Genomic DNA, 26,572 nt, shown 5'->3' on the forward strand with positions numbered 1-26,572 from the left:
ACAGGTGCAGAGATGCTGCTGTAGTTAAAGCCACCACTCATGTTGCCCAGAAGCAAGGCCATGATTTCTCTTTCAGTGGGTCTCACTCTGGCTTTTTCTTTCTTCCACAGGAACAAGGAGATTGTCAAATATCTGCTAAACCAAGGAGCCGATGTCACTCTTCGTGCAAAAAACGGGTACACGGCCTTTGACCTAGTGATGCTGCTGAGTGATCCTGGTGGGTTGTTTCTGGAAAAGAGTTTTAAGCCTGCCGGGTTCTCTGGCTGGGAATTGAGATAATCACCTGTGATTAAGCACTTGCTTATTCAAGGGGGAAGCCACTCTCAGACTCCCAGAGCTCCCCACACAGCCTCAGGCAAGTCTTCACTCCTCCCAAGGAGGGTGGAGCTGGGACCAGGTAGTCCCTGAGGCCTCTCTCGGCTCCAGCCTTCTGGGAGTCTCCAGGAGGGAAGCCCTTGGCAGACTGCACAAATCCTAGGTTGGTATTTGTGCTCCCAGCCGGAAACTGATTGACTCCGGAGGAAACAGGCCCCTCTCACGAGCAGAATCAGAGTAAGCAGTGACCCCCGTGGCTTAATTGTGTAGGTGGAGGCTGCAGGTCAAGGGTCCTGTGCTGGAGGTGTCGCCATTACTAAGCCCCCAGCTGGCATCTCAGACCCTCCCCCACTTTGACAGGCCTTCCTCTGGGACCTGGGGCTTCCAATTAGCCAGCTCAGGGGGCAGGGTCTGTCTTACCTATTGTCTCTCTTGTGACCCCCAAGTTTCAGCCCAGAGCAGGAGAAGCTGGGAGGCCTTCCTGGCCCGCAGGCTCTGAACCCTGAGCCGGATTCTAAGCAGCTGGCGGTGGAGGGGAGGACTTTTGCCTCCTCAGTGTCTGGTGGAGGGACTCCTGCGGCCTCCCTTAGCTGTGGAGGTGGCAGCCCCTTCCTTACCGCCAGCATCACCTCCCCCACCACCCTCCCCTCCTGCCGGCCCCACACATCACACATACGTGCTGGTCCTGTTGTATCCTTGGAGAGCAGCGAGAGAAGCAGAGCTGCTTGTAGAGGGGAGGAGCCCAGAGTCTGGGAAGACCTGAGCCCTGCTAGAGAGATAGGGCCCTCCACCTAAGTGCAGCGATCTCACTCCTCACGTGGCTAGGGTTCACATCATTCAGGATCAGTCTCCCGGGGACCCCGGCCTCCTCCCACACACGCTTTCCTCTGACAGACTCGTCTCTTTCCCTGTGTCTCTTCCCGCTCCCCCCTTCTCCCCCACTCCCTTTCCCAATAAAACAATCTACCCCAATGGATTTTTTTTTTTTCCTAGTGGGTTTTCAAATGAAGTTTTTGCCTGAAATTTTCAAAGAAACACATGCTTATTATTGAACACTTGGAGAGAAAAAAAGGAAACAGTCATCAAGAGAAAAGCATATTAATAGTTGGTAGTATTTTCTTCTCAGTCCTGTTTGTTGTTTTTTCAATAGCCTAGTTGAGTTAATAATAACTAATACTACTTAACCTTTCTTAAGCACTTACTGTATGTTAGGAATTACCTCAAATCCTCCAGATACCTTTAGGTGGTGGTACTAATGTCACCTCTTAATCTACCTGCAGTTACATGGCCAGGGAGGAACAGAGGCAGAATTCAAACCTCAGTCATCTGGCTGTAGAGCCTGTACTTTTTTTTTTTTTAAACAACAGCTGTTTTATTTTACTTATTATTTGTTTTTAATATATTTATTTATTTATTTATTTTTGGCTGCGTTCGGTCTTCGTTGCTGTGTGCGGGCTTTCTCTAGTTGCAAGTGGTCTTCGTTGCGGTGCACGGGCTTCTCATTGCGGTGGCTTCACTTGTTGCACAGCATGGGCTCTAGGCACGTGGGCTTCAGTAGTTGTGGTGCACGGGCTTAGTTGCTCCGCAACATATGGGGTCTTCCCGGACCAGGGCTCGAACCCGTGTCCCCTGCATTGGCAGGCGGATTCTTAACTACCGCGTCGGAAGTCCCGAGCCTGTACTTTTTTAAACCCACGACCCCTCTGCCTTCCTGGTAGGACAGGACTTCTGGCTTTTATTTCTGGTTAAGTGGGTTAAGCCCTGCTCACCTGTTTGCCACCTTTTGAAGAGCCAGTGGAGGGGCAGGGACGCCTTGATCCTGGAGTAACACAGGCTCTGGAGCTGTGGGGCTGAGTTCTCAGGCTGATGGGGGTCATCTTGGGCCCCCACCCCATGGCCCGACAGACATATTTGCAGGTAAAATGCTGCCTTTTGTGTCCATAGACACGGAACTTGTTCGACTGCTGGCATCTGTCTGCATGCAGGTGAATAAAGACAAAGGCCGGCCCAGCCACTCACCACCCCCGCCCCACTCGAAGGTCCGACAGCCCTGGAGTGTCCCAGTGCTGCCTGATGACAAAGGCGGACTTAAGGTTTGACTTCTCTTGTCTTAAATGGTGTCAGAGAGCCAGGCCAGGATGGGTGAAGTGGGGAGATGCTTGCCGCTTCCTTGTTAACCAGGGCTGGTGTAGGCTGGGGTGGGGGCCCAGTAGGGGCAGGAAGTAAGCTGGAGGTGAGCAATAGGGAACGGTGGGGACCAGGGAAAACTGGGGTGATCGTAACCACTTAGTGGCCTTAGTCGCTGCTTTGCAAGTATGTGGGTCCATGTTGCCACATGTTCCCATCTTTTTCAGGAGAAGCTAGAAACCCAGATTTTGATGCAGAGACACAATTTGTAAATGTAGGGAATTTAAACATTTTTTTTGCATGATGTAGTACTGAGCTGGCCAACCTTGAACACCTCTTCTTCCAGGCCATCTGTCTGTGGCCTGTGCTTTAGTGTGGAAAGTATTTGCTGATTGCACCATTCTAGGATCTCCCTGTGGTCCACAGACCCCCGTCAGCTTCTTCCGGAAACCTCAAAACCAAGCTCCAGTTGCCTATTTCTAAACTGCAAGCTGAATGTTTCTCTTTGAATTTCTTATCCTCCGAGCCCTGCTCTGCTTGTTGGAAATCAAAATTATTTTTTCCCTTGTCCTGGCTGGGGTTCTAGCACCTTCTCAGATCTGCAGACTTAGCATTCTTCTCATGTTCGTCGCTCACTCAGGCCCCTGGATTCTTCCTCACAGTGTTGTTTGCATAGATCTCTTCATTCCTGCCTCACTGCCATCTCTGTAGGCCAGGCTCTCACAGCCTCCCTTTGGCGCTGTGCCAGTAACCCCTGAGCTATCGTGGGATTATGTAGACACCCTAGAGGTGGCACCTGTCCTCTCTTTAGGTGGGAAGGCATCAGCTACAGGAGCAGATGGTCCAGGCGTTGGTGTGGACACCCTGACACCTCTCACATTGTTACTGGAATAGGGGGAAGGAGGTTATGCAGTAATAGGTGTTAAGGTGTTTGGTATTGCCTCTGTGTCCACCTGTCTGTCCCTGTTTGACTGTAAGACATTGAGCAAATTGATATCCCTGGGTCTGTGTTTCTCTATCTGTGCAATAAGGAGATTGATTGGAGGAGGGTTAGCAAATAGGGTTCACTGCCAACTCCAGCCTATTGGAAAGGCCCCCTAAGGGCTGGGTCAGGAAGGATTTAGAGAGAACCATGGCTTTTGGGAAAGGGTGCTATGGTTGATTGGTAATGCCCGCAGTGGGCCCAGGAGAGAGGAAGGGAAGCACGTGTGGAGTGTGGTCACTGTCCCTGGGCTAGGTGTTCTTGGGGCATGACCTCTGCTCTGCACTTCCTTGGCAGTCCTGGTGGAACCGAATGTCCAATCGGTTCCGGAAGCTCAAACTGATGCAGACACTGCCCCGTGGGCTGTCCAGCAACCAGCCATTGCCTTTCTGTGATGAGCCAGAGCCAGCACTGGACTCCACAATGAGGGCGCCCCCCCCAGACAAGACGAGCCGCTCTGGGCTCCCCGACGTGACCCCCACGACCAAAGACAATGGTAAGAAGAAGTTGCATGTGTGGTAGAATTTCCAGAATGGTCAAACCCTGAACCTTTTTGCCCTCACCCTCTTCCCTTTGTCCCACCTCCTAGGCTGATGCCAGAGGTGAGATGCTGTTGGAATGTGACACTGGGGCAGAGTGGCTGGTCTGGCAAAGAAGGGACATAATTGCTGTCAGTGTGGTAGAATGGGGAAGCTGGTGGCACAAGTCCCAGGCTCCTGTCCCACATGCCCTGTTGAGACCACTGGCCAGTCACTGCCTCTCTCTTGCCTTCGATCAGCGATTTTCCCACCTGCCGAATGTGATTGGTCTTGCACTGACAGTGTTTTGAAATAGAGTGAATTACTAGGGTTGGGCTGGGGGTAGTGAGCTCCCCACCACTGGAGGTATTCAACAGATTGGATGACTTTGCCAGGGCACTGAAGGAGATTCCCACACTGATTGGGACGTCAATTAGATCAGATCCCTTCTAACAGTCAGACTTCCCACACCCAGACTAGATCCTTTGGCACCACTGTTTGAGACAGACTATTGAGCTGGAGGTACCACTGTCTGACCCAGCATGACAGTGGTTTACGGGAAAGCTGAAAACACACTCTAAGATACCTTTTAAGGTATCTTAAGATTCCTTCTATTCAGATATAGAATACCAATTATTATTAAGTATTTAATCACTCAGGAGAGTTGGTTTTCCAGGATGAAGGCTGACCTGGTCACTTGTCATGCCATGAACTCTTTGTGGGGTGGGGGTGGGGTCATTTCAGGAAACTTCTATTTGTTTCTCAGGTCCTGGGAGCACAAGAGGAGAAAAGGAAGATGTGTTATTGACAACCATGGTGAGTGTGGGGCTTTTCTAAACGCATTTCAGGTCTCTACCAATCGTTAGGGGATTGATTTCTAAGAAGGGATGTAGGCGTTTGTCTTTCTCTGTGGTGGTTACAGATGGGGTCGATATCAAAATGTGTAACAGTGGGTATATCTCTGGCACCGAGAAATCAGGACAGATGCCAGCCCTGAATTGCAGGTAAGGCTGTGCTTGTGCTTAGCAGCCAGAGGTAATCCCCAATCATGTTCTCAAGGAGGCAGTACTGAGGACAGGGGCCTTGTAGGCATAGGAATTGATGGGTGACATTGAACTCACCCTTTTGGTTACGGAAAGCCAAGGAGAGAGAAGTCAAAGAGGAGGGTATGTTTCCAGCCTGAGAGAGGCCTCAGTTTCCTCATCTATAAATTAGAGATGTATCAGGATTAGGTTCAGCTATGAGTAACAGAAAATCCCCAAATAACTGGCATAAATATATGACAGCATCACATTTCTGTCAAGTAAGTGAAGTTCAAGACTAGTTTATTGTTCCATAGAGTTTGGGACCTAGGTTCCTTTTACCTGTTGGTCTACCAGCCATGGCTACTACTACCAAGGTCACCTTTTGGTCCAAGATGCCTGCCAGAGCTCTGTCCATTACTACCTCACTCCAGCTGACAGGAAAGATGAGGGAAGAAGAGGTGACCATAGGCACATGCCAGGTGTCTTTAAAGAAGTTTCCTGGGCTTCCCTGGTGGCGCAGTGGTTGAGGGTCCGCCTGCCGATGAAGGGGACATGGGTTTGTGACCCGATCTGGGAGGATCCCGCGTGCCGCGGAGCGGCTGGGCCCGTGAGTCATGGCCGCTGAGCCTGCGCGTCCGGAGCCTGTGCTCCGCAACGGGGGGGGGGGGGGGGGGGGCCACGACAGTGAGAGGCCCACGTACTGCAAAAAATTAAAGAAGTTTCCTGGAAACTCACACATCACTTTTGCTTACATTAAATGGGCCAGAATTTAGTCACATGGCCCATTCACACTGCACAGGAGGCTGGGAAATGAAGTCTTTGTTCCGAGTGGTCGTGTGCCCATCTAAGTATCAGGTGTGTCTGCTGAGGAAGATATCGAGGATGGACATTAGGTGATAGCTAGCCTTCTCTAACTTAGGGGATGATCTCTCATGGTTGTGGTTTTTCAATGAGATCATCCCCAGGAAGTTCTTAACATAGTGACTGGCCCAGAATGAGCTCTCATTTATCTACTGTGTGACATTGGACATGTTACCTCACTTCTGTGGGCTTCATTTCTCTTCTCTGAAGTGAGAGTCTCCTGGTTGGAGTTGGGCTCAAGTCCCTTTAGCTCTGAGGCCTTAATCTGGAGGCTGGCCAGGAGAGGGCAGTATTGGAGAGAAGAAGGGAGCAGAGGAGCCCCCAAAAGACTAAGCTGCCCCAGGACCTGCGGAGCCCTGACCAGGATCTGCCCGCTCTGCCCTGCTGTGTAATAGGCGTAAATTGGTGTCTGCACACTGACTGTGGGACTTGTACCGCCCAACATTTGATAATGTTATTAAATAGCAAGAATTACTTTCAGTATGAAGACAAATGCTGTTATTGAAATTTTGGAAGGTGCAGTAAAGTATAAAGAAAAATAAAATTGCCCTTGATCATACATCCAGATATAATCATGATTGACATTTTGTGGCATATATCTTTTGAGTATTTTCCCTAATCATTTTTTCACATCTGTGAATATGATATCGTGTTATATATAATAAACAAATACTTAACACAGCACTAAGTGTACCAGCCAAATGCTTATTAAGTATTTGCAGCACTTTGCATATATTCACTCACTTAATATCCCCAACAACCATGCCAGGTCAGGCACTGTTATCCTCCCCATATTGTGCTGAACCTGGTGTATTAACAGTTTGTCATGACCATCTTTTCTGTGTCAGAAACACTCTTTGGTCCCATCACACCCAATGGCTGCAGGATGAACATTCCATCATGGGACTGTGCCCTCATCTCTTTATCTAAGACTGACCTGGACTTTGGGGTTCCTAGTTTTTCATTGTTTTAACAGCTCTGATGAATACCCTTAGGCAGATGAGGTTGTCGAGGTCCAGAGGGTACACCCCTTATTCACGGACTCTCAGAAAAGCAGGATAGAGCCAGGATGGGAACCCAGGATGCCCACCCTCCCATCTTGTTGCTCTCCTGTCCCACCTCCTCATGCCCTCTAGAGGGCACGAGTGTGCCTGCCTGCCCCGTGGCAGATGGAGGATGGCCACGGTGCTCTGCTGAGTGGGCGTTTGCAGCCATCCTTGCGGAGATGCCCACCTGCCTGGCTCCCGAGGCAGGTTTAGCTGTGGTATGCCCTTCCCTGCAAAGCACCATCTGGCACCAAGTTCACTGTCTTTTCTTAATTAAAGTTAGCTTGGACTGTGTGAAAGCTTTTCCTTGACAATCCGCCAGTCATCATTGTGTGGATTTTATACTGACCCCAAATCACATTTTCAAAACTTAAATTGCAGTTAAAAATGTCAGCAGTGGGAGGTGTGGCTGGAGTAGGAAGGACATGGTGGGATGGGGGATGGGAGGGTTGGCTGGGTTCACAGATAGCCAGCCTGGGCCTTCCAGTACCCTCATCCCCTCCTCCCAAAACCCCCAGCTCTCGTCACACCAGTGTCCTTGCAATTCTGTGCACTGGTCTTGCTCCTCTTGCCTCCAGGCCTTTCCACATTCTCTTCCCTCGGTCTGCAGTGCCCTTTTCCCAAACCTCTCTGTTGTCCTTTGGGCTCAGCTCAAGTGCCCCCCCACCCACAAGATGCCCTCTCTACCTGCAGGGAGAGGTGGCCCCTCCCCTGTGCTGCCCCATCACAGCACACGTATCACCTCTTGGCTACCCCACGACTCTCCATATTCCCCGCCCCTGTTGTGTGTTTCTGCTGTGGACAGATGCAAGAGAACCTGGGAGTTGGAGCAGGGCAGCTGTGGGAATCGCTTGGTTGCTGGGAAGAGAGCTGAGGACATCATGTGGGTTTCTGGCTTGGGTGGAGGGGTAGGTAGTGCTGCCGTTCTCTGAGAAGCAGGGGAAAGCTGGAGCCTTCCTCGCAGAGCCGGGAGCCCTCTTGGAGCTTGCCTAACCCACAGCCTGTCTTTTTCAGCTTCGGAATGGAGCCCCCTTCACCAGACTCCCAAGCGACAAGCTGAAGGCAGTCATCCCCCCTTTCTTACCCCCTTCCAGCTTTGAGCTGTGGAGCTCGGATCGGTCCCGGACATGTCACAACGGGAAGGCAGACCCCATGAAGACTGTGCGGCCCCAGAGAGCCAGCAGGGGGCAACCTGTGGGCGGCGGGAGCACAGACACCGTAAGTTGTCCAGCTGACATGCTTTACATGTCACCACTCACTGACATTGCAGGCAGAAGGGACCTGAGACCCACTAATCCAGGGGGGCTGAAGCTTTTTGTTTTCTTTTAAATGAGTGATATTCTTTTGTCTAATGAAACCCTACCAAAGAACTTAATATGTAAGCAGATTAAAATGTTAGAGTGAATGGAGTGAAAATGGGAGTCCCTCTCCCTGGAACACAGGTTGAAGACCTGATCTAATCCACCCTTCCCTTTAGTAGATGAGGAAACAGCCCAGAGAAGGGAAGTCAGTTGCTGAAGGTCACCCAGCCAAGTTGGGGCGGGGATGCTGGGACCAGAAATCAGGTTCTTGGCCTCTAATTAAGTTCCATACTACATTGCGCAGGTCCAGGACAAAGCTTAATGCTGGGAGGCAACTATGTGTGCTACTAGTGTTTTCTTGCAACCAGAAAGTGTGACTTGTCTCCTTTTGACCACAGTGGTTTCTGACTTGGTGGCCCTCGGTGTGTCTCTGTGATATACTGAGGTAGTCCGTCCCGTTGTGGGAGCTGATCTCCATATGTGTAGACTGTAAATAATGTAGGTACAGTAAATGGGCAAACCGAGGACAGGGATTTAGGACCTGACCCTGCCGCTTTGTGTCGACTGATTGGAGAACCTCAGGGCCCCCGTCTCTGTCTGACCTCCATTGCTTGCTGCTGCCTCCCTGGACTGTCGTAATACCAAATCACTAGTTGGAGACCAAGGGCCTGGTGGCTGGAGGTACTCAAAAATGGACAGAGCGGGTTTACATTAGTCCACCCCATGGGAGCAGGTGGGTGACCTGTAGGAAACGATGTCACAGGTGCTCAGCCTGAGTTAATGGTCAGTCAAGTTGTCAGCAGATAGATGTGAACTGCCATCCCTTGGGGGACTCCTAGCAGGATGAGCACCGGTGGGCAAGGACATGCCAGTGGATGCAAGCACCGGCTGGGATGGGCCAGCTGAACTCCAGGTCCCTCACCACTGTGATCTGTGCATCGGAAGGAATGAACAGCAAACCCTAACTGTGATATCCACCTTGTTCTTGCAGACTCCCGTCAGGCCAGTTAAATTTCCATCTCTCTCCAGAAGCCCAGCCTCTCCTGCCAATTCTGGAAACTTCAACCACTCACCTCATTCTTCTGGTGGCTCCAGTGGGGTAGGAGGCATGAGCAGGCACGGTGGGGAGCTACACAACCGCTCAGGTGGGTACCCAGGCAGGCCACTCCGTGGAGGTGGGAAGATCCCTTGGGGTTGAGGGTGTGAACTGGGGACAGTCCTAGAGACCACTGCATACAACCTGTCTTTCTCGTTGATGTGCCTAAAGGATTTTTCAGTGAATTCACAATTCATAGTTTCTTCTATGCATTTTCTTAGGGCAGGGGAGGGGAAGAAGTAGTCTATAATGCTTTATTTTCTTGGAAAATTTTACAAGAAACTAAGAGAAATACATGGTGTTTTTGCGGTATTTAAAATCCTTGAAGATTAAACCTTAGATATCTTCTCATCCTGAGCCTTCAGTGAACAGATGAGGAAACGGAAGCTCAGAGTGGGTGACAGATTTGCCCAGAGACACACAGCAGATTTGCCCAGAGACAATTAAGACTCAAAGCAAATTGCCCCACAGTTATTTGGGGCTTATTGGCATACTTTCTTTTTCTTTAATTTTAATTTTTTTCACATCATTACATTTGTTTACCATATTCTTTCAGCAAATATTGTTGACCACTTATTAGATGCAAGGCAATGTCTAGGCGATAGAGCATTTAGCAATAAAAAATTCAAAGTCAGTTCTGTAAGAAGTTGTATTCTGGTATAAACAGATAATTTTTTAAAAATCTGATGATAGTAAATACTATAAAAAACCAAACAAAACACCAGAGTATGGGAATAGGTAATGAGGCTGGTTACAGGATATTTTCTGGTTCTCCCCGAGGGGATCCAGGATTAACCAAAGCCAGCTTTGCAGGAAGGCACCCTGCTTTATGCCATTACATAAGGAATGCATGCTTCTTATGGAAAAGCTTGAAAACCAGATAAAGAAAAAAAAAAGTATAATCTCACCCACTAGGGATCATTGTTAACATTTTGGTGTATATCTTCGCAAAGTACTTTAATGCATATTTTTGAAAGCATAATAATAATTTATTAAGCACTTAGTGTGTGCCAGGCACAGTGCCCTTTAAATAGATTATCTCCTTCAGTCCTCCAACAACCTGTGAGGTGTCCTCTCCACTTTACAGAGGAGGGAACTGGGGCTCAGGGGAGTTAAATAACTCGCCCAGGACCACACAGCTGCGAAGTAGCAGAGCCAGGACCTGCACGCAAGCAGGCTGACTTCCCAGTGTAGTCTGCTCTGTAACCTTTTTCCTCTTTGTACCCATTACCATGTTGTAAACACCTCTTTATGCCAGTACACGTGTAGCTACAGCATCTTTTAAATAACCAGACAGCCTTCCACTCATATGAGGTGTCAGTTTTAATTCACCAGTTCCCTCTTGTTGAATGGTGTTCAACCATTCAGGCTGTTCTCGATTTTTGCTCTTGGAGATCCCACTCTAAGTAATGGCTCCATAGCTCTGCGCTTGCCTGCTTGCTTAGCGATTTGCTTAATGTAAGTGCCTTTGAATCAGGGTGGCGGGGGCAGTGGGTGTGCCTGTCTTTGAAGCTTTACACTTTGCCCTCCAGACCTAGTAAGTGCTCTATAAATGTCAGATATCAGTGTTCTCCCTCCAGTGCCCTCCCGCGCTCTGGATATTATCACTTTCCCCTTTTCCTTCCTAATAATTCAAGGTTGCTGGTAGGTTTGGGGAAACAGGGAGAGGGAACTTGGCAGTCAGGATTCAGTCAGGGAAGCTAACCCCTTGAGTATTATGGAGTGAGAAAGTTATTGACTCAACTGTGGGAGTAGCTGGGGGCGTAGGGATCCAGAAGCGGAGGCTGGATGATGGCAGAGGAGCCCTGGCGTGGCAGCATGTGGAGCTGCTGGCAGGCGCTGCAGCGAGGCTGCTGGGGGAACCCAGGGCAGGGCGTGCTGTCTGTGCCCGCTGGCGGCTGACTGAACTGGCCGTGGCTCGGGGGAAAGCGAGGACAAACTGGAGCCTTGATGGCCGTCCACCTGCCAGTTGTCATGCACAGTCCTCCTGTGGTTAGCCCTGACCCAGAGCCAGGGGCGGGGGTCTGGGAAACGGGGTTCTGGCTCAGCCAGGTCGGCACCTGATGTCCACCGCCCGCACTGCAGTGCTCTGGACCCAGGCAGTCATTCCTATTCCTGTTTCCTCAGGTGGAAGCATAGACAGTGTTCTGTCCCAGATCGCTGCCCAGAGGAAAAAAGCAGCCGGATTATCTGAGCAGAAGCCCAGCCATCGGTCAAGTCCTGTTGGGCCAGCGCCTGGCTCCAGCCCGTCTGAGCTCCTGGTCTCCTCTGCAGGCGGCAGTGTTCCTGGTGGCAAGGTGCTTGTTCTGTTTCCGTCTGCTCCTCTGACGCTCACAGGTCCTGTTCTAGCATGGTCCACGCCTGGGGAGCACAGGCGGTGCCACCGTCGTGGGATAGGACTAAACCTCCCATCTGGCCGCACCTGGGCTTTCTGAGAAGGGTGGCTGCCGAGATCATACCCTGTGCCCTTGGTCTCCTGCACACGTGTGTTCACCTCTTGCCCGATCTCCAGGATACCTGCAGGTGGGAGGGGTGCTGAGGTGCGGTGCGATGCCGGGGTGAGCACTAAGTTCTCCAGCCCTATACTGGTCATCCAGCCTCACACGGCACGTGTTTTTGTTCACTGATTTAGAGCAAAAGGGTTCAGAGTGTGGGTTCAGGAGCAACTGCCTGGGTTCTAATCACAGCCTCACACTTCAGCATTTAGAATGGGGCTGGTACCTGGTATGCCTGTATAAGTGTCAGCCCTTACTGTTGACAGTCGTAGCAGTAGTATTTGTACTCCTTTCTTATGCATCCACTGTCCACATCTTTGGAGCATCTGCTCTGTGCCTGGCACTTCCAGCAGTGAGGATCCAGCAGTGAACCAGGGCTTTGGTGACCGTTCTCAGGGTGTCACTGCAGACACAGCCATCTCACACTGGTGTGGTAGGGTCTGCTGTGGAGAGGGGAGGATGCTGTGGGGCACGGCTGGGTTTCTGCCGAGGCTTGAGGGCGTCAGTGACATCTAGACAGGGCTCTGAAGGATGAAGTGCCAGATGAAAGGGGCAAGGGTGGGGTGAGGGGGAGACTGTCCCAGGGTGAGGGGACGGCACGTGCAGAGCACCGGAGATGAGAGTGTGGTGTAGGAAAGGAACTAAAGGGAGGTTGGTGGTCAGGACAGAGCCAGGGCCTCACCTCCCTGCTCTGGCACCTTTCCTCCATTAGTGCAGCCCCAGAGCAGTCACCACGTTGGTAGCAAACTGTGGGATTTGCAATGCGTGGAAAACCCCACATGCCTCTGGGAGGGCAGGTCTTCCAGGGTCTTCAGAATCTTCCCCCTCCACCTCCTGAGTCCCTCCTCTGGGGCTGATTAATGGAGTGAGCCCCCAGAGTGTGGGTACCTAGTCATGAGCATGAACTGGCTCCTTTACCAGATGGCTCTCCAGGTGCCCCTACAGTGGGGCAGTATAGCCCATTTCCTCCTCTGAGAGGACCCCAAGTCCAGGCACAACCGCACTCTTCATCTCATTTTCTAGATGTCTTAAGCTTTTTCCCTGAGAAAAGTTAGATCGTCTGAAGGCCTCACTCTTGGACCTTTGCCCAGAAGTGCCTCCAGAGATTGATGTCTTAATGGATGTATGAGAAATAGTCTTTATTGTCTGCCCAGCCACTGTTGGTTATACAACTCTTTTTGTTATTCAAAGTCCCTTACACAGTTGGACCTGTATAATTAGTTTCTTTACAATATAACTCCAGAAAAAATTTCTCTCTATACATTAGCATATTTTCTATTATGTTCAAAATTACTTGTGTAATAGGATTTATGTAATTAAGTTCCTTTTAGAATTCAGCTCTACGGAAAAAATGTCTCTACTGATACTTCGATACATTTTATTTCTTCAGATACTTCGATACATTTTATTTCATCAGATAGTAAGAATTCTATAATTAGCATATTTCACTTTTTGCCTTTGCTGCTAGGAGACTCAGCTACTCATTAAGGTAAATCTGCTACTCTAGAATTTTGATATAGTTTTCCTCTTCTCTGTTGTCTAAAATTTTCTGTTTCTATTTTGATGGTCTTATTAGATGTATTATATATTGTTAGCTTCCTTTAATTGGTGTTGGAAATAGGTAGGCATCTAAGTTATAAATTAAATTAACTATTACCTCACTTGGATGCACCTATCATTTAATCTATATACAAGTGTGTTCTGATGAAAGGAAATTGTGTCTAAAGATGCATTCAGGAAACAGAAGACTGGGGAAACGATTCAGTTTAATGATCACCTGATATTCTTAACATAAGAATATACTGTAATCCTGGGGAGCTATTTAAAAATTCAGATTACTGGGTTCCACACAGCATAACTGAATGAAACTCTTAGGGTAGGGTTAGGGGAATCTGTTTTTCTCCCCAGAGAGTGTTGCAGCCAGCCCAGCCCAAGTTCTTAGAAACCACTGCCCTAAACCAAAGGACACAGGAGTGGGCTTTCTGTCAAAGGCTCCAGCAGCAAAATGGAGACATGAAGTGCTTTTCAAAGACTGCGTTAGGAAGAATTAGAAATTAGTATTCAAAATATGAGCCTCCTAAATCTGGGTTTTGTACTTTGCTTAAAACAAGCACCACTGCGATGGCAGGATATTTGTAAGGCATGGCTTCTCACATGAAGTGTGCCTTAGGAGACCCAGAATTGGGGGGAATGGGATCAGAGTATGCTTCAACACTTCCCAGATCTCAGGAAGCCCAAAGGCCCACTGGGAATGTCAGCTTTCTGTTCCCACCCGAAAGCACAGTGGTTTAAAACAGAAGGCATTTCTTTTGCTTGCAAGTCTGTGGCTGGGCAGTTTAGTCTTGACTTAGTTAGGCAGTTCTTCTGGTCTGAGGGGATCACTTAGATGTTTGGCTTTTGGCTGGGGTGACCAAAAAAACAGGGCCATGTATGCCCACAGCAAGCTTGGGTATGTTCTAATGGCACTAGTCAAAGGCATAAGTTGAAAACCAATCAAGTAACTAAGTCATCACACCCTCTGTGCAGGAGACCACACAGACTTACATAGCAAAGGGTATTGATCCAGGGAGGGGTGGAGATGATGCCATTACATGATCAATCTGCCACACTGCGGATGAGAGGAATGGTTCAAATATTTCAGAGCATCCCAAATTTTATATTTATCTGCTCCCTCCCGAATAATGCTGCACACAAGGCCTAGAGTATTGTGTTTCTTTGCTCTTGGCTGGGATAGATCTGTTTCTTAGGGATATACCAATTACCTTCTGCTTAACCAGAAGCTTTATTATGGAATGTCTGTCTTTATAGAAAAAGCAGAGGAAGAATTCCTTAATAATATAGGCAGCTTATTGACAAAGTCTTTTAAAACGTAAGAAAGGGACTTCTTTTTCCACTCTGGGTTGTAGTTAGCTCTAAGGAGCATTAAAGGCCTAGCAGAAGGAAAGGTGTACCCATTTCCAGGCAGGAAAATATTTGTCCTGGTCTCTACTATTCTAAATGAGTTGTCCAATTTTTAGCATAAATTATAAGACGTACAAAAAAGGCAAGAAACACCACACTCCCAAGAAGTAAGGCAGTCATCAGAATCTGATGTAGATGTGAAACAGGTGTTGGAATTATGTGACAGGAAATTTAAAAGAACTACAATTAATATGTTAAAGGCTCTAGTGGAAAATTTGAACAGCATGCAAGATCCTATGAGTAACAATTTCAGCAGAGAAATGGAAACTATAAGAAAGAATCAAATGGCAATGCTAGAAACAGAAAACCTGTAACAGAGATTAGAAATGCCTCTGATGGGCTCCTCAGTAGATCTGACACAGCTAAGGAAAGACTCAGTGAACCTGAAGATAGGGCAATAGAAATTACCCAAACTGAAACACAAAGTAAAAAAGAAGGTAAAGCAAAAAAAAAAAAAAGCAGAGCACCAAAAAGCTGTGAGATAATATCAAATACTCTCACATACAAGTAATTGGAACCCCTGAAGAAAGAGAGAATGGTGGTGCAGAGGAATATATATGTATTTTTTAATGACCAAGAATTTCTCCCCAAATTAATGACAGATGCCAAACCATAGGTCCAGGAAGTTAAGAGAACACTAAATAGGATAAATACCCAAAAAAGAACACTTTGTCAGAGTAATTCACCATATTAACAGACTAAAGAATAAAATGCAGAAAAAGCACTTGGCAAAATTCAAACTCCATTCGCGATCACAACTTTTGGCAAATTAAGAATTGAAAAGAAATTCCTGGACCTCATGTAAGATACCTGTACTTAGCATCATACTTAATGGTGAAAGACTGAGTGCTTTCCGCCTAAGATCAGGAATAAGGATGTTGTCTCTCAACTTTGTACCAAAAACTATAGCTAGTGTAATAAGGTAAGAAACAAATAAAAGGTACACAGATTGGAAAGGAAGAAAGAAAACTATCTCTATTTTTAGATGATATGATTGTCTGCTTAGAAAACTCAAAAAAATCTACACAAAAGCTCCTAGGACTAAGAAGTGAGTTCAGCAGGGTCTCAGGATACGAGGTCAATATACAAAAGTCCCAATTGTATTTTTACACACTAGCAATGAACAATTAGAATTAGAACAGTTAGACTTTTAAAATATGAAACTTAAAATATCATTTACAATACATTTGAAATGTATTATATGAAAATAAAATTATATGAAAATGTATTATGAGAATGAAATACTTAAGTATAAATCTAATAAAGTAAACGCAGAGTCTATAAGTTGAAAACCACAAGACACTGATAAATCAAATAAGCTTAAATAAATAGATATCCATTTTTTTGTAATTTGATCTATAGATTCAATGTAATCCCAATTAAAATCCCAGCTAGCTTTTTGTAGAGATCTAGAAAGTGATTCTTAAATTTATATTTAGATGCAAATAAACTATAATAGGCAAAAGAATTATGAAAAAGAGAATCATAATACCTAGTTTCAAGACTTACTATAAAACTACAGTACAGTATTAGGGAAGGACAGACACACAGGTCAATGGAACAGAATAGAGAGGCCAAAGAATAATCAACTGAATTTTTTTTTTTTTTACAAAGGTGCAAAGGCAATTCCACAAAGAAAGGGTAGTCTTTTCAACAAATAGTGCTGGAACAATTAAATATGCAGGAAAATGAACCTTCACATATTTCTCACAGCTAATTCAGAGATTAACTCAAAATGGATCATAGACTGAAATACAAAATGAAAAACTATAAAATTTCTAGGGGAAAGTCTGTGTGACTTTGGATTTGGCAAGTAAGTTTAAGATATAGTACCAAAAGCATGATCCATAAAAGAAAAAAATGTTAAATTCGACTTTATGAAAATTCATATCTTTTGTCTGTAAGAGACAGCATTAAGAGAATGAAAAGACAAGCCACAGACTAGACAATATATTTGCGAATCATGTATCTGATAAAGGTCTTGTATCCAGAATAAAGAACTCTCAAAACTCAACAATGAGAAAACAACCAATAAATTTAAAAATGGGCAAAGTATCTGAAAAGTATCATGAAAGAAAATATGCAGATGGCACGTAAACATATGAAAAGATGTTCAACATCATTATTTAGGGAATGCTACTTAAAACCACAATGAGACAGCACTCTACACCTATTATTAGACTGCCTAAAATTAAAAAAAAATTAAGTTACAAGTGCTGTGAGAATGTGGAGCTACTGGAATTCCCATTCATTGCTGGTGGGAATGCAAAAATGATACAGCCGCCTTGAAAAAGTTTGTCAGTTTCTTATAAAACTAAACATACATATAGCATGTGACCTGGCTCTCTCACTCCTAGATATTTACCCAAATGAATTTTTTTAAACTTCTGTTTATACAAAAATCAGTTTGCGAATGTTTACAGCAGTTTTTTCATAAATACCCCAAACTAGAAACATCTCATAACAGGTGAACAGGTAAACTAACTGTGGTAATATCCATGCAATGGAATACTACTCAGCAATGTAAAATAACACACTACTGACACATGCAGTAACTTAAATGAATCTTAGAGGCATCATGCTGCATCAGACAAAAAAGTGTACATATCGTTTGATTCCATTTATATGACAGTATACAAAAGGCAAAACTATAAGGATGGAAAACAGATCAGTTATTTCCATGGGTTGGGATGGGGGGAGGGGTTGACTAGAAAGAGACAGCACAAGGGAATATGGGGGATGATGGAACTGTTCCATATGGTACTCTGTTGGTGGAATACACAACTCTACGTATTTATCAATACCTGTAGAATTGTACACAACAGTTATTTTACTGTATGCAAATTTTAAAAAAATCAACCAGGACCTAAGGATGTACGCAGACTATGACAACAGATGTAGTTGTATTACAAGTGAATGACATAACTGCACTGTAGGAGGTGGGAGAAAACATGTAAATGGATATTGTGAGAGTAAAGTAAAGACAAAAAGAACTGTACAAAAGCATTGTACTCTAGTTGATTTTTTTTTTAATTGGGGTATAGTTGTTTTACAATGTTGTGTTAGTTTCTACTGTACAGCAAAGTGAAGTAGAGTTCCCTGTGCTATACAGCAGGTTCTCATTAGTTATCTGTTTTATACATAGTAGTGTATATATGTTAATTCCAATCTCCCAATTCATCTGAGGTTTTTTTTTTCTTGCAGGCGTTATGGTGTAGCAGTTGTGAAGCTACTTTACATATATATACCTTTTGTGTACATATACACTTTATATATATACTAGGGTTGAACAAATAAGTAAATATATTATAGATAATGAGCCCAGTTTTTAACTGTCAGAGATTGAGTCAAAGGGGAAATGCTAGAACTAATCCTGTGAGTATTGGATTGGAGTCAGAGGTATCAGTATAAATCAGTATGAATGTATGCATAAATATACATATATACACAGATTGATAGACATAGGAATATACTTACTGTAGAGCTATGTGTGTATGCATGGGTTAGTAGACTTCATATATTTCCTTGCTCTGTTCACTGAGAGGACCTAGAAGCAGTGATATCCCAGTAGCCATGAGCAACCTACTATCCAGATTTTGGTTTCTAAATAGCACCCTCCAATAAAAGGGACCAGGGCATAACAGTAGTATTGGATTATAACCCAGAGAATAAATATCCACAAGCCCATGCTGATATGAATAAATAACTGAATAAATAAATCGGGGGAGAAGAAACAAGTCTTCTGTACAGAAGAATTCCAAGTAATAAATGTGGAAGGAATAAGTGAAATAGCAAAACACCATTAGAACATCACAGTAGTAATTGCTCCAGAGAAGATGCACCAAAGAATGTTAAAATTAGCAGGCAAAACTTTTAAGAAAAAACAAAACATTTAGCTCAAAATGTCTCCCCAAATATTTATTGGTTATAAAGGGAAAAATAGTAACTTCACAATGGAGAAACCTGACAGACAACACCTTAACTAAGTCATCAAGGCTAGCATCAGTGATAAGGTACTGATACTTTGTATCTCCTGGTGTGATGCACTGAGAATGGCGCATCACCTCAGTGGTCATCAACCTCAAAATCCATAAGTAAATCTAATTATGAAAAAATAAGACACATCCAAATTGAGGGACTGTCTACAAATACCTGACCAGGACTCTTCAAAAGTGTCGAGGTCATGAAAGACAAGGCAAGACCAAGGAGTTTTCACAGATTGGAGGAGACTAAGGAGACCTAACAAGTCAATGCAGCATGGATCCTGGACCAGAATAAGAATCAGTGTAACAACTAGTGATATTTGAGTACCGTCTGTAGTTTAGCTGATACTGTCCCAGTGTTAATTTCTTAGTTTCCGTCATTGTAAGTCTAAGAGTACTCACAAACATAGAAAACAAATTTACGATTACCAAAGGGGGGCAGGGAGGGACAAACTAGGAGTATGGGATTAACAGATACAAACTACTATACATAAAATAGATAAGCAACAAGGATTTACTGTATAGTCCCAGGAATTATACCCAATATCTTGTAATAACCTATAATGGAATGTAAACTGCAAAAAAACCCTACCCAAATCACTATGTTGTACACCCCAAACTAGCACAACATTGTAAATCAACTGTACTTCAATAAAATAAAGTATTTCAAAATAAGAAGGGCTTTTTGTGTGCAACACACACAAAGGAAAAATAATAAGTGTTCTGTGGTGAAAGGTTAGAAGTGACTGGTTTAAATGAAGAAACATGAAGAGCGGAATGGGCCTTCGTTTGTAATAAGCCACACTTCCATTTTAGAGCTGGTTAACTGAGAGGTTAGGGGACTCAGCCAAGGACACAATATTGCAGCTGTAGGGGCAGGACTAGGACCCGGGTTTTCTGGCTCCTTATGTGCCACTTTTTCCATCCCATTCCCTGCCTCTCTGCTCCAGGGGAGGATTTTCCTGTAACTGTTTTGATAATACTGTTTCTGCTTTGCATGTTTTCTTAAGTAGATGTCATAGTCCTGGTTAGATATCTTGTTGAGTCAAATGTCCCACGTGTTCCCTGTTGTGGGTGTCTGTTTGAATCATGTGTACCCTCCAGGTGATGGCTTATGTATTTGTCTTATTCTTTTTTATTTTTTTTGACTTTATAATCAAATTTATTAATAACCTCTGGAAATAAGAAAATATTACACATTTACACAATGAAGGATAAAGGCCTTTCTAATCTACAGACGTACAGAGACAGATAAAGAGGGCTTATAGCTTGGATTCTAAAATTTCAGTCACAGGTCAAGAGTAAATGCAGAAACCCCAAATCTCACCAGTCCTGGTATGAAAGTTGTTTTCCCTCCCAGTGGGCAAAGAACTCAATTGATTTGGGCTCAAAATTGTATTTGTCGGGCTTCCCTGGTGGCGCAGTGGTTGAAAGTCCGCCTGCCGATGCAGGGGACATGGGTTCGTGCCCCGGTCCGGGAAGATCCCACATGCCGCGGAGCAGCTGGGCCCGTGAGCCATGGCCGCTGAGCCTGCGCGTCCGGAGCCTGTGCTCCACAATGGGAGAGGCCACAACAGTGAGAGGCCCGCGTACCACAAAAAAAAAAAAAAAAAAATTGTATTTGTCTTATTCTTTTCAGCAGAAACTGGAGACGAGCAAAAGGCCTCCATCTGGAACTTCCACTACCTCCAAAAGCACCTCCCCCACGCTCACGCCTTCACCTTCTCCCAAAGCGCAGGCAGCCGAGTCTTCCGTGTCCTCCTCCTCATCCCACCGGCAGTCCAAGAGCAGCGGGGGCTCCAGCAGTGGCACCATCACTGATGAGGGTGAGTCCCCGGGGTCCTGAAAGCCCGCCCTTTCCTCTTCACCATGGTAACCTAGCAGCTGCCCTTCTTTGCTATAGCCATCCTAGTTCAGGTGTTTTATCATTTTTTCAGTCATACAAAAACACCTGTCTTTCCCCTTCCCTGATTCTACCTTGTATTTTTGTCTTCATTGAGCTTACATACCTAAAAGGTGTATAGTAGTTTTTGAATGTAGGTGAGTTTCGTTTATATATACAAACAAACACCCATAGAACTGCTTCTCCGACCCCAGTTATGTACCTTTCCCTGAACCTTGTACAAATCAGAACTCTGTCAGTTGCAAGGGATGGAATCTCCACTCAAACTGATTTAAGCAAAAACAATACCAAAAACTGATAATTTGTTGGCTCATATAATGGAAATATCTAGGGTGTTCTTCAGGTGTGTCTGGATCCAGGTGCTTAGGGAATGTTTTTCTCCATGTCTCAGGTAAGCTCTCTTCAGGTAGTGGCAAGGACATACCCAGCAGCTCCATGCTTACTTCTTCCTACTAACTTAGCAACCCCAGCAGAAAGAGTGCTGCTTTCTTAGTAGGTACAGCAAAATCCCAGGGGTAAAGGTCATTGTCCTGTCTTGGCTATATTTATAACAACTTGGGTTGTTTGCCCATCCTTGACTATCTCTGTGTCCCCAAGGGTGGAGTGTGTCTGCCTTTGGAGCCAGGGTTGGGGTCAGGTCTGTGTGGATTGGGAGTGGGAGAGAAGTAGCTCCTCAGAGGAAAATGGAAGTGGATGGAGGGCAAGCAAAAGCAGGAGATGTAACCAGGAGAACGTTGGAAGTTGCATGAGTGGGGATGATGAGGAAAGGAAGATGGACCGGACGGCCGGGCAGGGGTGGAGGCTGTGCAGTGAGGCCCCAGATAAAGATGTGAAGATATAAAAGATAAAGGAGAGAAGAAGCTCATCCTTTACAACTCCCCTCTGGTGGCTCCTGGGAGCAGGGATGGGGGAGGAGGGAGCAGGGCTTTGGTGAGAGATGGGGCCCAGGCAGGTGCAAATCAAGGAGTATAAATCAGAGAGGGGAGGAAACTCTCATTGTGTGTGTGGTCCTCACAAGTGCATTTGCAGGCATCTTGCTGCAGCTACTGGGAGGGAGTGCAGAGCAGGTTCTGCCCAGCAAGTGATAAGTTGAAATCAACTGCACAGGCTCTGGTCTGTACTGAGTTGATAAATGTACACTGCCATTGGCATCCGCTTTATTTGGGGCTGCTTTTATTGTTTTGTGATATCTAGTGCAATCATTTATAAAAGCTTCAGAGATTCACTTAGCAACCCCATTCCTCCCTAACTGTGTTTTCTCTTTTTTATATAATGTTTTTTTCTTTTTCTTTTTTTTTTTGGCCACACCATGTGGCTTGTGGGATCTTAGTTCCCCGACCAGGGATTGAACCCAGGCCCTTGGCAGTGAGAGCGTCGAGTCCTAACCACTGGACCACCAAGGAATTCCCCCTAACTGTGTTTTCTGTGTGGAATCTTAATTTCCCTACCCATGAACTCTCCCGCCTCAGAGGCTTTCAGGAATCTAAACTCCTACAGTTTCAGTTTGGGATTTGTACCCCACCTTTTTCCAAAAAAAGAGTTGAGACAGTCATCAGAATGCACTGTCTATGCCCACTTTGCTCCCCTCTCATTCATTTTTTTAAAAAAGGTTTGCAAAGCCTAGTTGGGATAAAAACAGGAGGACCTGACAGCAAATTCTTTTTAGATTACCTTCTCTGGCTTAGAAAGCCTAGTTTTCCCTCCTGGGGTTCCTGGGTCCCGAGGCAGCCAGACCCTTGTCCTTCAGGCATTAGATTATCACAGACCAGAGCCTGCAATCTATCCCCAAATAGCCATTCTTTATGATATTTTTGTGGGAAATCTGTAGCCTCAGTCAAGGACTGCATGCAAGCCTTTGCCCTGCTCATCCTCCCACCTGTGTCCGTCTGTTCATTCCTCCTGGAGGAAGTGGTGGGGTGGTGACAACGTGGCCTTCTCAGCCTCACATTCCTACTATGAAGGTGACTGGGGTAGGCCCTGGGTGCTGTAACCTGTGCCAGTGTCAGCATAACTCATCATCAGGCTGGGGATTCAGATACATTCCACATAATAACATTAAATGATTGTAACGCAAGGTGGGATCAAACGTGTGTTATCAGCAAGGCACGAAGCACCATGGCAGTCTTCACTGAAGAGTGGCCCTCGTGCCGGGCCAGGAGGACTGAGAAGAGTGGGGGGCTGGGAGCCGGGAATGGTGGCCCAGAACCGATTGTTACATTTGTAGGAAACAGTTGAGCTGGCAATTAAACACAGCTGTTTAAAGTCAAATTACAACAACAAAAATATGTGTAAAAAAAAGACAGGGACTTCCCCAGCGGTCCAGTGGTTAAGACTCCATGCTTCCAATGCAGGGGGTGTGGATTCGATCCCTGGTTGGGGAATTAAATCCCACATACTACATTGTGCGGCCAAAAAGTTTTAAAAAATAAAAATAAAAATGCTTAAAAAAAAAGAAGACAAAAAAAAAGTCAAACTGCATGAACTTATAATTAAGCTGATTATGTTACATGTAAAGGTATGTGGCATTTAAAACAAAATATATTATTTACTGATTTTTAGTGCGTTTTACTAATACCTGTTCTCTTAAGATTCTTTATGTCTCCTTTATCTACGTGGTGGGAATACTGTGTATTGATGTGTTACTGCTGTGCATCTTTCCCAATTCCACTGCCAGGAACATGATGTTGGTAGGTTGAAATTGACCACAATGGGGCATTTATACCACGAAAATCAGCAAATACCCACTAGGGCTTGATTTAATGTTTTAAAGAGCATCTGGATGTCATCTAGACAGTGACAGAGACAGTGTTAATTATACAGGTTAAACTTTAACTATTTAACCTGTTATATTGAAAATAACATTAAAAATTGAGAAAATATTCTTCAAGATTTTGAAAACCATTATCTGATTCAGCAAAGTTGCTCACATGAAGTTCCAACGTATGTCTTCATCATTTCATTTCATCTCGCACGTTCACGTAAATGGAAGCATTAGTGAGCCTTCATGTAGGAGCTACACTCATTGGCTATGTCTTCAAGAGTAAGGCAAAAATCAATGAAGGCATTCAGTGAGACGCCTGAAATGCAGTGAAGGCATTGGCTATATGGAATTTATAATACAGAGTATTGTGTAATTTATTATTGTATGTAAATTGTGCACACACATCCTTAAATCAGTAAAATCATGTACTTATATACGTGCGTACATTCCCCCTCCCAGAAATCCAGTTGTTAAACATTTACCAGCACACAGATGTGGAGAGAGACTCGTGGAGGGAATGACAGCAGCAAAGCATGATAGGCGTCATGAGCCTATAATAGATTATGTGTGGACTGGGACTCGTTTCACCTCATACATCCTATTTCATTAGCACCTCTTCTGCAAAGCCTGTCCGGTCCCTTGGGCTGGTCAGCTGTCCTCTCTGTCCCCAGATCCCCTTATTCATGTGCTTCGCCATAAACTCATCACCAGTGGGAGAAGTGGCAGAGCAGTGTGTGTAGCAGAAGCCTGGTAGCTAAACCACTGTGTTTGAATCCCTGCTGTGCCATGGACTAGTGGTGTGACCTCACTCGAGATATGGTACCCAGCTTTCTGTGCCTTCCTCATCTGCAAATGGGGACAGTAAGAGGGTCTACCTCATGGGGTTGTTAAGAGGAGATGCATCATCCATACAGGGTGCCTGACAGTGAGCACTGTGCATCAGCTGTCATCCTCTTCATTATATCTTCCCAGCTACACTGAGTTCCTTCACAGCATGGACGTTTCCATCCTTGCATTCCCAGTACGTAGTAGGCACAGTAGTAGCCACTGTTGAATGATGAATGAGTGAATAAAAGGACCTCTGACCTCCTAACCTCCAGTCCACTCTTTTGTAAGCTGCCCCCGCTGCCCCAGGACCTTTGCACTTGCTGTTCTCACTGTCTGGATGCTGCCTGGTGCTCTTTGCCTTGATATCTGCACAGCTCACTCCTTCATTTACTGCTCAAATATCTCCTTCTGAGAGGCCTTCCCTGACCGCCCTCTATAAAACAACATTCTCACATCCCTTGTCAACCTCCCCCACCCTGCTCTGTTCTTCCTCATTGCCTTGAGCCTGACAGCCTGCTTATGGTCTGCTTTGGTCCCTATTGAGCCCCCAGTGCCTAGTCCGATAAATCCTTATCGAATGTGTGAAGGAATGTTTCTTAAAGCCCCCACAGATGCTGCTTTTGTCTCCTTTATCTTCCCTGCTCTGATAACTTGATACTCAAAATTTTCTGTTTTCCCCTGGTCTGTGCCCATCTGGCTCTGCTGTCCCATTCAGACACGCCCTTCCTTCAGGAAGCCCACAGCCTCCGAACGCTTGAGGCAAACCTTGACTCTGGTCTGAAGCCCACCTACCTGTTCTCTCCAGTTCTTTCTCTGTCTAGCTGAGGACTGCTGGCATTAGTGTTTACTGCAGCTGTAGCTAACAACAGTCAAGAAATCATAATTAAAAATTGTTCTGGGACAGACGGGAGGGTTTTAGTCCCAGCAGCTAGACCTCCAAGAACTTGATGGTCCCGCCATTGGAGAGTCAGCCTTTGGAGCCTGGCCATGAACTGCCCCCACATCTTCTGTCTTCATAGCCCAATCTGGGGTTTTGGCAAATGCTGAGAGCCTGCCCTAAGGGAAGATTATGGTCAACAGGTGGCTCGGGACCCACCTTCAGCTTCATCCCCAGGAACGCACCTTAGATCTGTTTTCTGTGTTGGGGTTTCTGGTAGAATTTCAAAATAAGATTACCACTGTTTTATGAAAGTTTGAAGATCACTCTTGATACATTTTACCCAATGCTAAAATATCTTATTTTACATTCTTTCCCTCTTGAAGATGAACTGACTGGAATCCTTAAGAAATTATCACTTGAGAAATATCAGCCCATTTTTGAGGAGCAAGAGGTAAGGATGTTCTTTTTTGTTTTTTTTGTTTTTTTTGGGTTTTTTTTGGTTTTTTTGCAGTACGCGGGCCCCTCACTGTTGTGGCCTCTCCCGTTGCGGAGCACAGGCTCCGGACGCACGGGCTCAGCAGCCATGGCTCACGAGCCCAGCCGCTCTGCGGCATGTGGGATCCTCCCGGACTGGGGCACGATCCCATGTCCCCTGCACAGCAGGCGGACTCTCAACCACTGCGCCACCAGGGAAGCCCAGGATGTTCTTTCTGAATGTCAATTTATATCTTACCATAAAACAGTTGTCTAAATATGTAGGTTGTCATCCTGTAAGCCTAGATTGATCTTTTTCACTTAGATAGCTGAGGAAATAGAATTCTTGTTCAGCACATTTGGTTCAGTTCATAACAGTGAAATCCTGGGGACCTTATAACTTGTTTTATTATAATAGAATTGTATAATTTTGAACTCTGCTCTCTAGTTGAAGGGGATTGCCTGGCACGTTCTTAGGTTTAAAGCAGGTAAAAAAGCAAATCCTGATGAACCTGTGTTCAGTATCTGGATGTAAATAGTCTGTGTTAGTCTAAGAGGTTCCTATTTGCTCTAAAGCGCTCACCACCACATTTTTAAAAATTACTGTCCTGCAGTTTGGCAGTTTCTCAAAATGTTTAGCAGAGTTACCTTATGACCCAGAAATCCCTCTCCCAGGTATATACCCAAGATAACTGAAAGCATGTGTTCACACAGAGTGTTCATAGCAGCACTATTCTTAGTAGCCAAAAAGTGGAAACGACCCAAATGCCCCTCAGTTGATGAATGAATAACTAAGACGTGTTACCTCTATACCATGGAATGTAGCTAGGTCATGAAAAAGAAGGAAATGCTGATACACACTACAACATGGATGAGCCTTGAAAACACTGTGCTAAGTGAAAGTAGTCACAAAAGGCCGCATATGGTATGACTCCATTTATGTACAGTGTCCAGAATAGGCAAATCTATAGAGACAGACAGTAGATTAGTGGTTGCCAGGGAATGTGGGGAGGATA

The 26,572-nt window shown here is 45.4% G+C and overlaps 1 protein-coding gene across 2 annotated transcripts in view; it reads left to right on the forward strand.

Moving 5' to 3' along the window:
* The window catches only part of ANKS6 (ankyrin repeat and sterile alpha motif domain containing 6), a 56,589-nt gene that overhangs the window by 14,712 nt on the left and 15,305 nt on the right, over positions 1–26,572 (forward strand). The window contains exons 5-13 of one of the 2 annotated variants that reach the window (XM_067743840.1): positions 111–217; positions 2,260–2,408; positions 3,722–3,920; positions 4,709–4,758; positions 7,889–8,092; positions 9,167–9,320; positions 11,399–11,568; positions 20,350–20,536; positions 25,466–25,533. In XM_067743840.1, the coding sequence (XP_067599941.1) occupies positions 111–217; positions 2,260–2,408; positions 3,722–3,920; positions 4,709–4,758; positions 7,889–8,092; positions 9,167–9,320; positions 11,399–11,568; positions 20,350–20,536; positions 25,466–25,533 (1,288 nt within the window). The remainder of the gene's footprint in view (positions 1–110; positions 218–2,259; positions 2,409–3,721; positions 3,921–4,708; positions 4,759–7,888; positions 8,093–9,166; positions 9,321–11,398; positions 11,569–20,349; positions 20,537–25,465; positions 25,534–26,572) is intronic. The other variant, XM_067743841.1, reaches the window with a different exon arrangement.

The sequence above is a fragment of the Pseudorca crassidens genome, chromosome 7 (genome assembly GCF_039906515.1).
Source record: "Pseudorca crassidens isolate mPseCra1 chromosome 7, mPseCra1.hap1, whole genome shotgun sequence".
Classification (NCBI taxonomy): Eukaryota; Metazoa; Chordata; class Mammalia; order Artiodactyla; family Delphinidae; genus Pseudorca; species Pseudorca crassidens.